Source organism: Ammodytes marinus (genome assembly GCF_949987685.1).
Source record: "Ammodytes marinus genome assembly, chromosome: 19".
In the NCBI taxonomy this organism is placed as follows: Eukaryota; Metazoa; Chordata; class Actinopteri; order Uranoscopiformes; family Ammodytidae; genus Ammodytes; species Ammodytes marinus.
In genome coordinates, this window is record NC_137223.1 from 13,230,796 (window position 1) to 13,245,341 (window position 14,546).

Below are 14,546 nucleotides of genomic sequence, written 5' to 3' on the forward strand. Positions count from 1 at the left end.
TCCACACCTCCCTCCCACCCTCCCTCCTTCCTCGACTTTCTCCCAATGAAATGCCTGCTCCTTAATTACAGTCACCCAACACTGATTGTTATTGACTGAAACTCCTGTGGCTCAGGACGAATGGCGGACAGATTAGGTTCATTATGGGGCCTGTCCTCCACAAAGAAGAGAGCGAAGAAGAGGGGGGGGGGGGGGGAGTCTGTGTCAGATTAATTTAGATGTGTTGGCCATATACGAAGAAGTTTGGCTAAAATACCAAAATGAGGTAGAAAAAAATACTTTGCATTTTATTTTATTTTATTTAAGAGATTCTGAATGGCTCGTGTCAGTTTTCCCCCACTACATTTTGAATAAACCCCTTCAACAAACCAAAGCTTGAAATAACAAAAAAGGGACTGAGGATTACAATATTCATTATGAGTATTAATATTACATTTTTATCAAAAGTTGTCTTTGTTGTGTGCCATCCGCTTGTCAACCTTTTGTAAACGTCCTCTGAGCAGCAATGTTAATAAGGACACACATTTATTTGTCACTGCTCTCTACTTTGCGATTGCTCACTTCATGTGTCAATACAGCTGTCACACAACATTGGAGATGTATAACCACTGACTGTTTCTGCAGTAGTACGAACTATTGAGTTGATCAAGACTATTGGTAGACACAAAGCACTGTGACGGCCAATTAGGTCACCGTTTTATATTTTAGATTTAGATTTCAAACACCGGTAAAGTGTTTTTTGCTACAGTGAAAGACAAAAAGTGACCACAGAGAGCATTGTTGACTTAATCATAATACCTGTTGTTGGCAGTAATGACAGTGAATTCAGATCTTCGACTGTTTTGTATTGCTTTAGTTATTTTAGAAGGTTTTGGAAACGTACCTGCGTGAATATGCCCAAGGCCTCACTAACACTGTCTACAAACACAAACCCGTCAGATAAAAATCATAAATTCTGCATTTCGAGTTTGAGTCACATTATCTCTGTCCAAGTGATTATTCTGGAACCGCTCCCACACATGGCACGGTCGATGCCAGATGTACGATTCACATGCAAACACATCAAAAACATAAAAAAAAAACCCAGAGCAGATTTACAGTCTGGGCCTAATGCCTGCAGTAGAGTCTCGTAATAATCACTGCCTTGCATTAGTCCCATAAGAGCACAGGGTCCGATACCAGCACTTAGGAACATGTGGAACACATGACAATGGATTGCTCACCGGGTCAATATGTTTTCCTGGCAATCACAACTGTCACGGTAAAGCTAGTAAAAAGTATTTAGGATCATCACAACAACAAAAAAAAACTTTTGTATGGTGACAAAAGTTACAGTTCACCTGAATTTAAGACAATCTTTGGAGAATAAAAAAAACACCTGGTAAAAATGTGTGAGATGATTATTCTCAGGATTAAAAGGTGGAGTCAGCAATTCTGGAGAACGTGTTGTTTTAACACTTTCTGTCAAAGTCTGAAAATATCTCCTCTGTGTGTGAGCTGAAAAAAAAATCCAGTGTTAATCCACAGCCTAGGCTCTGTAAACTGGTATGTGGATAAAAGGGTATGCAAACAAAGGAGCCCACAGTAGCCAGCAACACGCATGTTTACAGAGCCTAGGCTGTGTAGCCACACTGGATATTTTTTTCAGCACATAGACACACAGAACGGACAGGTAATGGATCGTGAGGTGACATTCACAGTTTTGTCAAAAAGTGATTCTCCAGAAGCTCTCTCCAGAATCACTGACTCCACCTTTAAGAGAAAGTGTACCGACATTGGGGAATAAGCTCCAGTTAAGTGAGCCAGTGATAGTAGTTGTAAGAAGAAGTGGAAAATATATACCTTGTATCGTCCTTTTGAAAAAGGCTTTGCACGCCTCACAGGAGGCCACGCCGTAGTGGTACCCTGAGGCAATGTCGCCACACACCAGGCACACTCTCTTGGGAATAGAGTTGAGCATGTACTCGCATTTGATTGGCGAGTCGTCCACCACACCCACGGAGCACTCCTCGTAGCGCCGTAGGCAGGCCGCTGCGCCTCCTCCCAGCATGCCCGGGTTGAACATTGGCGGGGAGTCCAGGGCGTGCGAGTGTCGGCCGTGAATGTAGCCGCCGCTGGCGTCAGAGTTGCAGCTGGGACTGTGGTGACTGCCGGTGTCTACTAGTGAGGAGGAAGGACTGGAAGGCTCGGTTTTGACGTATGAACCACAGCTGGAGGACAGGTGTCGGTCTTCAGAGGGCATTCTGGTTAGCAACCTGGTTAAAAACATACACACACAGGGAGAGGGCAGCGGTCAGGTCAGTTTGAGCACCTAATATACAGTAGGCCTATATATTGTGAAAACATCAAACATTCCCATATTTCTAAACTTGTTGTGGATAATGCCATCTTTCAATTGCAGTGAAGAAACAAACAAAATCAGCGATATGGACATTTGGCCTATTTACCTCACATTCAATAAGCACTGATTTTCTAGATACACAAAGAGCCTGAGATGGAAGTAAATATTCATCGGAAAGCTGCATTATCAAAGAAATGATGACAACTAAAAGTCTGACACCCAAATGTACTGCATGTTGCTTTCTTCCATCATCGCCTGATCATTCTGCGAGAGATTTCGTCGGCTGTGATGGAGCGAGCCGGGGCCATCAGAGTTTGATAGATTGTGTTACAGACACAACCATTTATGTGTTGGAATGCCAAGTGATATACTACAGTGGCTTATTTCTCTCCAGCAAAATGGTAACTAACGACCGTGTCAACAGATGCCCCATACATCTTGCAAACAATGCCCACAATTGGTCGGCTGCCAGAAGTAAATGAATGAATGAAACTTCAGAAGGCTGTTAATGGACAGAGAGAGAGGTGTTACACTCAGCATATGGAGGATCATGGGTAATACATGACCCAATCAATAGTCCCGGTTAGTTTGCCAAAGGACGGTGCCGGGTTACGGTGGACTGGAGTAAAAGGTTGGAGAGGCTGAGGAAGTGGCACTGACCCGGGATTGAGTTCCCTAATCCTAAATTTCATCACACAATTTGGGAAAGGAAAATGTTGCTTATGCACACACTACAGCTATATCATGTCTATACCACCACCAGGGACCCCTCCTCTTCTGCTCTTCCTGAGGTTTTGTTCCTTTTTCCCTCCATTAAAGAGCTCGTTGGGAGTTCTTCCTTATCCGAATCGATGGTCTAGGGATAGAAAGGTATCCTATGATGTACAGATTGTAATGGTTTTCAAGGTAAATTTGTGAATTCGGGGCTGAAATCAAATAAATAAAATTGACTAAGTTGACTTTGAGATGTGGTAAAACAAAAAGGTTCCTTAAGGAGTTATTTGCATTGCTGCGTGTGGCTAAAACACCTTGACTTATATCAAAAAAAAGGATGGATTTCTTTTCATGGTAGATTTCCTTTGTAGGGCTTAAAGAGAACACAGTTCTTTATTTGCTGTCCAGTTTTATGTAAGAAATTCAGTACTTTGCTGACGTTTGTCCTGAGTCCATGTCGGCTATAGGAACTTGCATGTGAAACAATGAATTGTGGGGGAATCCTTTCTCCTCAGTGCAGTATGTGGTTGTAAATACTGCATTGAGGTATGCTTTACTTGCAGTAGCTTCCATGATATCCTCTCAAACAAAGCATGAAATGAGGCCTGGGCTAGAACTGCTGCCTCTGTCTGTCAGAGTCGGTGGCGATCTCACACAACTTTAGCCTGTGATGCGCTGCGAGTTGTAAATGTTGGCTGAGACCCGTGAAAAGCCGTGTTAATAATCTCTGAAACTAACAGAAAGCTAATGCCGACCAGATTCCTCTTGACCTCCTGTCCTTTTCGCTGCCGGGGGCTTGCCGCTGCTTTCATATTTGGTGTTGTGGTTGGGAATGTATTTTCCCTTGGATGCCTCTTTGCATAAGTGTTTATATTAAGCCATGAAGTCATCAAGCACTGACAACACGAAACCTCCCTTTTAACTGCTAACGGGTAGCGGGGTGGAGGGAGGAGGAGATAGCCTCTACCCCTGGGCCCAGATCAGATCTATTGATCCTCTGCTTCCTTCCTGTTCAAGACGAGGCATGAAAAAATAAACCCTCCTTTTACGGGTCCCAGACACTCCTTATGCATTTTTAATCAGTCGGGACTGTTAACATAGTGCGAGATGGAGCGATACAACATTATGTTTAGTCTTTATTCTGAGGCTATTGCGGTTTATAATAGATTCACAGGGCTCATGTTAAATCTCCGTGGCAATCAGCATGCACCTTTAGTCAATTGGAAGGTATATTTTCTCCCAACTGAGGGAATTGGAGAGAGCGTGGCATGGTAACAGTTAATACATCATCGCAGGCAGATAGGGGGGATTCCCTATGGAATAGTACATTGTGGCATATGTAAAAAGTAGTTCATTCCACACTTAGCACACAGTAACGCAGGGGAGATGTTTTTTGTTAGGTTTAATGGAAATTTCTAATGGGTCCCTTCAAATCTGTCGAAATGAAATAATGGCACAAACCACCAATTCGCGCAGACAGAAATAGCTTCATAGTTTCATAATTTGGTTCCCCCCCTCTTCTTGTAAAGAGTTTTCTTAGGCAGCCTGACTCTCCTCAAACCCCCCACACACGCAAATGCCTTGCACCTTATATTTAATGGGGTAGTGTTTGCTCCGCCGCGCAGAAAAATGGTACACAACGAACAGACAAGCAAGACACATCAGACAGACGTGAAGGTCACCTGCCTTCTGTACTCTGCTGTTCTCGAGAGTCCCACACGGCCCCCCAAAAGGATGTTGCTTCGGAGCAGCACACACACACACACACATTTCAGTCAGTCCGCCACGTTGAAGGAAAGATTAGGTCTGGACATGACACTATACAAGAAAAAAAACTAGAACGCTGTCCATGATGGTTCATATGACCAAGACCCTGCCTGACATGCTGGACACGTTCATATCAGGGACCACTGTTTGTTTTTTTGATTTTTTTTCTGAATTTTTTTTTAGGTTTTGGAGCCAAAGTGTGATGGGTGTGAAAATGTCCCACCAGAGCTTAAGATCTAAAATGTGTGTGTGTGTGTGTGTGTGTGTGTGTGTGTATATTTTGGCACGCCTCCTAACGCTGGCAGTGTTACATATCCCCTGCTTTCCTACATAAATCCTGAATCCATCCACCTCTTCCCTAAACCATGAAATATTTTTGCTAGCCTTCGAAATTCTGCACAATACATTTTTACCGGAAAAAAATAAAACTGACAAATCTAAAATGCTTTAAATGACCTTATGCTATCCTTCTATCGACAATGAAAGGTCAAATATCTGGTTATCCATATTTTACTATGTATTTTCCCAGCTGAGGGGAAATATTATTGTTGAGCTTGGGGTTAAGCTTGTAGCAATGAACACAGCGTAAATCATGGTGCCGAACACAGCCGAACATGGACGCGCAGAAGGACAGAGGCAAGGAGCCATGCATGAAATTAGTTCATTAATCTTTCTATGATAGGCTGTCCTTGTTTGGGGCAAACTCTATCAGCTTTAAACTGAGTGGCCCTTCCTGCCTGACACATAGATTACACCGTTAGTCCGCGGCCGGGGTGTCTGGAAAATGAATGGTCATGCGAGCGGGAAAATGGGGTAGCGTGTGTCGCCCAAGTGTTAAGTACTAAAAACAACAAGCGCACGCTATGGTGTTGGCACAAATGAAGGTCATCAAAAAATGTATACATTTAAAAAATTAAATGTAAGTCGTCTTTTTTATTTATTTTTTATTTTACGTTGAAGACATTACTCATAATACATTTCAAGCAGCTTTTAAAGGTAATTCATTTGGAATAGAAACAGCAAAGTGTTTTAAATTCCACAATGCTACCCATGTCTTCATTATACGTTTGGCTGTCAGCTTCAGTTACGCGCAAACACACATAAATCCCAGCCTTTCAGCTGTTAGACTTAGACATTACATATAAGATCATAGTAACTACCTATCAAGTCTTACTTTTCGGGATGCTTTTGTCCATAAAGCACCTTTTCATCCTTTAAGATCTGCTAATCACTGGATGAGATGATGCACTTTCTGTCTTTGCCCCTTAAACTGTGTATTATTTTACCTCCATCAATAGCCGCAAAATAACATTACAAGACTCATTTACTTGAATATTTTGGACTGAGGTGATTACTTTTTATATATAAATTATATATATAAAAAAAAAAATCATTCATAGTCTTCTTTCTATTTAATTTATGTTATTTTAGGCCTGTCAATATCTTGCCTCTTTGAGGATGGTTGAAGCATATGTTTTATATATTGATATATATATATTTGTTTGGGGCTTCATATATCTTATGTTGAAGTTTGAGTGCATTCTATGTGTTTTACGGGCCGGAGGGACAAATGTCCCTAAAGTTTAGGGCTGGAATTGAAGACTATTTTCATCATCTCACAATTTGTCGATTATTGTCTTGATTGATCTACTTATCGTTTGCTTTAGAAAATGTAAGACAATGGTGAAATGATCCATCACGAGCTCACGGAGACCAAGGTGACGTCTTTGCATGTATTGTTTTGTCCAACCAACAGTCGAAATTTCTTAAACGATAAATCAAAGCTGACGTTTTCTGAAGGTGAAGTATTGATCAGTACCCCTTGTTTATTTGATTTCACAATTAAATGTTTACTTGCGTACAAAAATCTTTACTTTACGGATACCACCTGACCAAGTCAGTATCTCCGTTTTATACTGCATGGCAGATCACACACACACACACACACACACACACACACACACACACACACACACACACACACACACACACACACACACACACACACACACACACACACACACACACACACACACACACACACACACACACACACACACACACACACACACACACACACACACACACACACACACACACACACACACACACACACACACACAATCCAGCATATGGCCTCTTCAATGTCACTGCCACGAGGAGAGATTGCATAGATTTCCCACATGGATGATGTCTCCTTACCTGGAGTATCAACCCCCCATCTACATACACGTCCACCACCTCCAGGAAATTGCTCTCCTTGCAAAGTCAAACACACCCCTAACTGCCTTTAAAAGCAGACAGAAGAAGGAGGTTACGGGGGAGAAAGAATAAACGAGCAGAGACTTAAGCCGTCATTGGGAATCAGAGGGGGACTCATGAGGGACAGTTACGATATTGATTTCATAAATAAACACAGAGATGGCCATCGATCCTAATGTTATTTTGCATTTCAATTACTGCCCAGAAACATATAACCTTCAAATGTCTGCCTCTCCACAGTCATACCATCCACTGATAATCACAAGCGAGTCTTGTCCGGCGCAAATTGGCTTTTCTCTCTCTCTCTCTCTCTATCTCTCTCTCTCTTTTTTTTCTCCAAATGTGTAAATGACACAACTTTGCATTTGCCTAATGGTATTAGGGCATGGGCTGAATTTCAAGTGAGGCTGATACAGTAGGAGAGCTCCGGTCAATTGACACAATGCAAATTAACGTGGCGAAGGAGAGGAATTAAGTTCACAATGTGAGACCTTGTGAAGCTACGACGAGGGCCCATTAAATTAAAGATGCCGGCAGACCCACACACACACACACACACACGCCTTGATTAGACGCGCTGCTCCTTCAGCGTGTGTGTTCATTTCTCTTGATCAATAAAACAAACTCATTCTAAAATAAGTTCCCCTCTGCTGCCTGCACTCAACCCTGAGAAACATGGGAGCCACATTCACGTTTTGATTAAACAGCGGCTGCAAAAAAAAAAAAAAAAAAAAAGGCCATGTCCATCTACATCCTGATGAATTCAGAGTCCTTGACAGGCTGCCTAAAGGATATATCTATATCAAGGAGGGGTCGTGACATGTAATGAAGTTACTTCTCCCTTCATGCCGTCACACCAGCCCCACTCTACCTCCACTGCAGCAGCCATTAATAAACAGGGCGGTCTGAACACTTGGAAAAACAGTATCATGAGGCCACTACAGCGGCAGGCCTTTCAATTGTTTTTGGTTATCCGTGGTCATTTTTCCTGAACTATGTCATGAAAACTCGATGCTGGCGGTAAGAGAAAAGTTGGATGGATGCAGCATTTTTTCCACCCCTCCACAATGGGGAACACAACACAGCATTGTCCCACCACCTGCTCCCTCCGTCCGTCACTGAAGCTCGCAGACTCGTTTGGCTGATTTGGGACCACTGTATTACTCGACTGGGAAGCCAACTATCCAACTACGAGATGGGGCAGATCATACTGTGGGAGCGATGTTTTGATAATTGTCATCCCTTTTGGCATAAAAAAACAATAGTGATAGTGTTACTCAAAGTGCAGTGATGGCTGTTTCCCTGCAGTGCAGTGAGGTGCGCTGGAAGCAGCCAACTTTGTCCACTCACTAGAGTGATTAAGCAGCCTGTCACACAGCCGGCTTCACAAGTAACAAAACATTTCGACAAATGATCGAAAAAATTCTATTTACCATTCTGACATACAAGAAATAGAAGGTAGGATCTGAATGAATCAGTAACATTAAACATCATTTCATAAATCTGTTTCCACTTTGAAATAACCACCACCATTATATATTAGCGTTCTTTCTGTATGGCAGGTAATTGAGTTTCTTTATAACATTCTTTTTGTTTCATATCGTTGCAGTTGAGTAAAAAAAAACTCACATTTCGTGTCCCCACAAATTCTGCTGTAATTTTGATTACATACATTTATAAAAATATAGCCCTTGATTTAATTTTAAATGTGTCACTCATTTGCAATAAAATAAAAATTAATAAATAGCCTAAATGAAATCAAAGATATTTTATGGATTTAATAACAGCTGAACTTTTTTGTAATCTCTTCTTTATAAAATGTAACAAAACAAACAGTTGGACCACTGTGTTTTTATGTTAATATTTATATACAGCTATAAATGACACTGAATAATGTGAATGTTTCACACCCTATTAACCCTCTATACCATTCCCTAGTGTAACAAATGCAGATGCAAAGCACGATAAGATGTATTTCTCTTAACAGACATAGTCAGGTGTTTCCATGATATGGCACCGCTAAAATTAGACCCCAGGTCAGTGTGTGATTCTTTGGTCTCATCCACGCACATGTGTGTGTGTGTGTGTGTGTCTATGATTCGGTTTGTGTGTGTGTGTGTGTGTGTGTGTGTGTGTGTGTGTGCATACAATTCGACCGCATGTGCTTATGCATTCCTTGTTTATTTGCTTGTGAAGGGCACATTTGGGAACAGCAGGTGGAAAAAGATATAAATGGACATGATTTATTGGATAAAACTGAACATAAAACATTAACACTTAAAGTGTAAATGATGCAATTGTCAAAATTGTAATGGTTAATTGTACTAAAACCACGGCTGACCACAGAGACATAAGGTTGAGCTTAGTAAAACATTTAAAGAATTGGAAGATATACAATTAAAGATATAAATAATATTTTTTTATAAAAATCTTTCAGATATGAATTGTTGTGTAGAAGAAAGCTTTGAAAAAAGTGTCTCTGAAAATGAGTGTCTACCATAAAAAAAAAAACAATGTTGAAACGCATAACTTGGGAATTTCAAACGACTGAAAAAGTGCTAACGAGGAAGCAGATTTAGATAATGCATTACAATAGTTTGTGTGTTGTACACACCAATTCATATCTGAAAAATGTGGTTAAAAAAACACCAAAATGGTTCCGGGGAATATTTTCATAAAGATTAAAGCCTAAATTCCAACAATGAAACATCTTAGCATATATCTGTATAAACAAATATATTAAATATATTTACAATATGTATATATATAAAAAAAATGTGCAAAGGAAACAGTGGCATAAAACAATCTTATCAAAAAGGGATAAACCTATTCATATAGACGCATGACTTCTAGCAATACTGTGAGGTGCTGGATAAGCTAATATTAGTTGTGTAATGTTACTAGAAGAACAGATTTGTCTCTTCAGCAGAGACGTGGCCTGACAGTTGGACACTACATTCGTGAGACCTCTAACCTCGGGCCAATAGGTTGATCATTGGGCCAAAGCTCCTCAAGGGATTATTAATAGCCCTGAAGACAAACCTAACTAAGCATAGCTTTATGTGACACTAACACCATTTCATTATGCACAAAACATAAGCAACTACAATGCTTTGACTGAATAAGATATTGCACCATTAAACCCAGAGAGAAGTCAGCTGTTACCAGTGGACTTTGTTGGGGGGAAGCCAGTTCGCCATAAAACGTGGCGTGCTGTTAAAAGTGACCCAACGATTCTGGCAGACCCGATTCCTGAAATACTGTATATACGTATGGAGAACCGGCCCCTAACTCGCCAAAACATACAGTCCCGCAAAGACAGCGAGAGCAAGTACACACACACACACACACACACACACACACACACACACACACACACACACACACACACACACAGACAGAGAGAGCCCAGGGTCACTTTAGGTTAATAGCATCATTAGATTGAAATTTATTGTCATTGAACTGTACTGTCACATAATGTTGCCTCTTATTTATAATTTAAATTCAGCAGAAAATGTTTTCAACGTGCACTTAAGATAAAATAAGTCAAGCACACATTTCATTGAATAGATATGTACCAAGTGTAGTTTTGCTGATTCTGAAAATTGACGATAGTGCAAAAAGAAGAGCTCAGGGTTGTGGTTTTATGTCAACTACACTGCAACGTGCACAGGAATTGCAATATTATAAAATGACAATACACAAAACGGAAACGCTTAATTAAAACCTAAATGAAAACCATATCTGTTACTTTCATGGGAGATTTTCAAAACCACTGACAATTTCTCTAAAGACCTGTGGTCAAACATTACACACCTGGTACAATTAATATTTATTCGATGACAAATTAGTGTGAGTAATTTGTTTGTGGTCATTTTTTTTCTTACAATATATGAACTGAACATTTTACTGCACTGGTCAATCTTTCACTCTTTTACTTGAGTGCAAAACTAAAGTAAAACATAATACAATAAATGTAAATTCAACAAGATGTACATTTTTTAATGTAGCATAAGATTCTTGCAGAGTGTGAACTTGCTGTTATTAATACTTTCTTATAAGAGTAGTTACTTTTGAATGCAACAATGATTTATCATTTCTCTTGCTGGACAAATACAGGTTGCTGTTCTTTCACTTTTAGCAGCTTGTTCTGCCTCTGTTTGAATCTACCTGAAGTTGCAGCTTTTATGCAGACTGCAATTTACACTTACTCGTGGAGTCCTAACCACAGTCCCATAAAAAGTTTGACATTTCCAATCCCATCTCCAGTTTAAGATTGAGAGGATCCCTGTCTAGCCAAATACAGCCAAAAAACAAGAGCAACTTTCTAAGTATGCCAGGAGTGTATTGTATTAATGAAATGGCAACGGCTGGCGCTTTGAGATTTTCTGACTCATTTCCTGAGGCCCTGTAAAACAAGCTGCACTTACGAACCAAATTCACAGTAATGTGTGCGCATCTGCAAAGTGGGCAGCATTTTAATCTTATTTAAATAGAGTGAGTTGCCATTTCCTTTACATAGTTTGCCACTTTGGAGACCAATGAAATCCCTCCCTTTCAATATTATTTCAGCATAATTTAAATCATAACCAACCAAAAATTAAGTGTAATCACAAACCCCCAAAAAAGTGATAAAGAGCTTTAACAAAACACATGCATTCAGTTATCTGCCCCCCCTCCCCTCTTGTATTTTTCTTATATCTGTGTGTCTCAAGAACACACACACACACACACACACACACACACACACACAGACACAGACTCTCACACACTCACAGACTGGGCGACAGTACAGTCACAGTTTTCTTTTCCCTGGGATATGGCCGGACCCTGGCTGCTGCTACTAGGACAGTCTTCTGGATATCGTCTGCATTAATCTTCCCCTGGCTCTTAAACCCTGGATCCTGATGCAGAACTGGACAGCTGTAGGGCAACGGTCCGACCTGGACTCCCCGCGGGCTAGTACACACTGCTGCAACCTCGCTCACTCTAAACTGAGCTCTGCTGTCCCATACATGAGGAGTAGTTGGGATAACGCGAGGAACTACCCTGGTTTTTTGAAAATAGTTTAACTTCATAGAGGAGATTTTTTTTTTAAATATATTAATTATTTTAAAAACATTTCAAGATTTTTCCTTGAGATGTTCCTCTCCTTTTTTGGCATAAAGAAGCAATCGAAGAAAGTAAATTAAATTCCGTGAACTAAAATGGAAAACAATATGTACAGATGAATAACAAAAGGAAGATGTGGGGGAAAAAGAGATGCACCTACTGGCTGTGGTAGCAGAGAGGGTCAGGGATGCACAGTTCGGAAACATCCATCAGTCCACGTTAAGCATTCCAGGTGTTGCAATTAAAAAAAAAAAGAAGCAGATAAACAAACAGCTGGAGGAGGAAAGATCAGTTCCTAAGTCTCCACATATCTTGATGAAATGTTGGTCAGGTGTTCCTGGGTGTTGTCTCCCCTCCCTCCCCTGTTCAAACACACACACACACTTAACACACACACACACACACACACACACACCAAAACCCTTCTTCCTCGGCCGGACAAACTCCAGTCTGCACAGGTGCTGCCCACTCAGGCTCAGGAGTACGTGTGGAGAGAAAGAGAGAGAGAAAGAGAGGAAAAGTAGTGATGATACAGAAAGAGGACAGAGGAGGAAGAAAGTGAGGTAGAGATGAGGAGAGAAAACAAGGAGAGAAATAATTGAGTCTGGCGGAGTGGTGGGAAGAGAAAGAGAATAAATAGAGATAGAGAGATGGATGGAGAGCAGCAGTGGTGAGAGCGCACTCAGGCTGAGTAAGTCAGTGAGGGGGGATTGAGTCTCCATTGAAGACACGGGGGCTCTTTAAGAGCAGAGGGGAGTGGCCTGGCGCATATGGAGCGGCTGCCATTGGCTGCCTAAAGGAAGGCTGTCCTGAGAACAGCCAATGGGGATGAAAGATTACGGAGATGGGACGAGCCAATAGGAGGGCCCAGTGTGTGTCCAGTCATTCACATGGGAGCAGTGCAAAACACAGAGGCACAGGCAGAACCCCCCCCCCCCCTCCCCGCCCAGAAAGACAGACAAGCAGACAGATAAATAGATGGACAGATAGACATATGGATAAGGACTGGAGATTCTTTCTGGTCAGTAGTTGGTGTTTGTTGAAGTAAACTCAAGTGGACAGTATAGTAACAGGAGCATCAGCACGTTCACTGAATGCAATTTAAAAAAACAGGTCTGTTGTTTACCGTGCTTTGAAAAGGCTCAGTGCCATGGCTTATGGAGCTAAACTGTTCCCTTTACTCTTTCATCCTCTCTCCACCATTGATCTGGTTTCCACACAGCCCTGTCCTCCTTTAAAGTAATGGGCAGCTGCTTTTCACCCACAGCATTTCAACATTCACAATGCAAGAGGCAGGATGTAAGAAAAACTGAGAGTGATAATGGCCTCGACAGGGAGAATGATAATAACGATGACGGCGACAGACAAGTTTGAGTGGATCTTTACCGCGTCTGTGTAATGTGGCAGCCATCAGAGGAAACCCAAAGCCCCCCCTCCCCTCCGAACACACACACACACACGCGCCCCCTCCAACCCACTTCATCAACCCACATTTTCCTGATCGATGCAAAACCCATCACACACTCTTATTGATCACAGCGTTGCCGTGTCGCCAGAAGCCTCGGGACAGACTCTGTTTCCCCAACTGTCTTTTAAATAAAAAAAGGGAATTATAAATTTGAAATTTTCTTTTCATGTCAGTCCATATCAAAGTCACGGGAGCAAAAGGACGATTGCTTTAATAAAAGGAGCTCTGCATTCTCAATTAAATTCTTTGATCAATATTTTGGCATTAATGTACTTTCCTTACGGAGGAAAAACCAGGATATTCCCACTGATCAGATTAAGACATCCAGACATAATCAATAAGGAGGGATATGTTTATGTTTTTAATGAGGCCGGGAGAGAAGGCAGACTTGTGTTCAGATGACATGTATAATTGCACATTATAGGCTGAAATACTGGGAGAAGTTAATTCAATAGAAAAATAAATTTGGAAAAGTTGTCTCTTGTGTTTTTTTAGTAGAAGATTGTGTGAAAACGTAATGTAAATGACAAATGTTTTCATAAAGGTAAACCAGTTGATGTTGTCAATTAAACATTTAACAGGAGAAAGATCAACATGTCTACATCAGTCTCACATTTATTTACAATTTCGCAGCTTCACTCCTGTGTTAGTGTGGATGTTTTTCTGAGGTGGGCCATATTGTAAGTGCAAGGCTCATCTGCCTGCCTGCCTCCCTTCTCAGCGAGGCCAGCTTACACAGCGAGGGGACACCTGGCGTCATGGCATCTGACAGCAAATCTATTGAGCGCACAGTCTGTAATCCCACCGTCACGCTACCACCACCAAACCAAGAAAACAGTAATCCAATCATTAAGTCTGTATTTAAGCAAAACTAATTTTTCA

At 41.2% G+C, this 14,546-nt stretch overlaps 1 protein-coding gene across 1 annotated transcript in view; it reads right to left on the reverse strand.

Annotated features, from left to right (window-relative positions):
- The window catches only part of esrrgb (estrogen-related receptor gamma b), a gene marked incomplete at both ends in the record, with an annotated part of 35,835 nt that extends 23,429 nt beyond the window's left edge, over positions 1-12,406 (reverse strand). The window contains 2 exons of the mRNA XM_080048169.1: positions 1,843-2,255; positions 12,357-12,406. Of these exons, the coding sequence (XP_079904295.1) occupies positions 1,843-2,255; positions 12,357-12,406 (463 nt within the window). The remainder of the gene's footprint in view (positions 1-1,842; positions 2,256-12,356) is intronic.
- Positions 12,407-14,546: the final 2,140 nt, after the last annotated feature.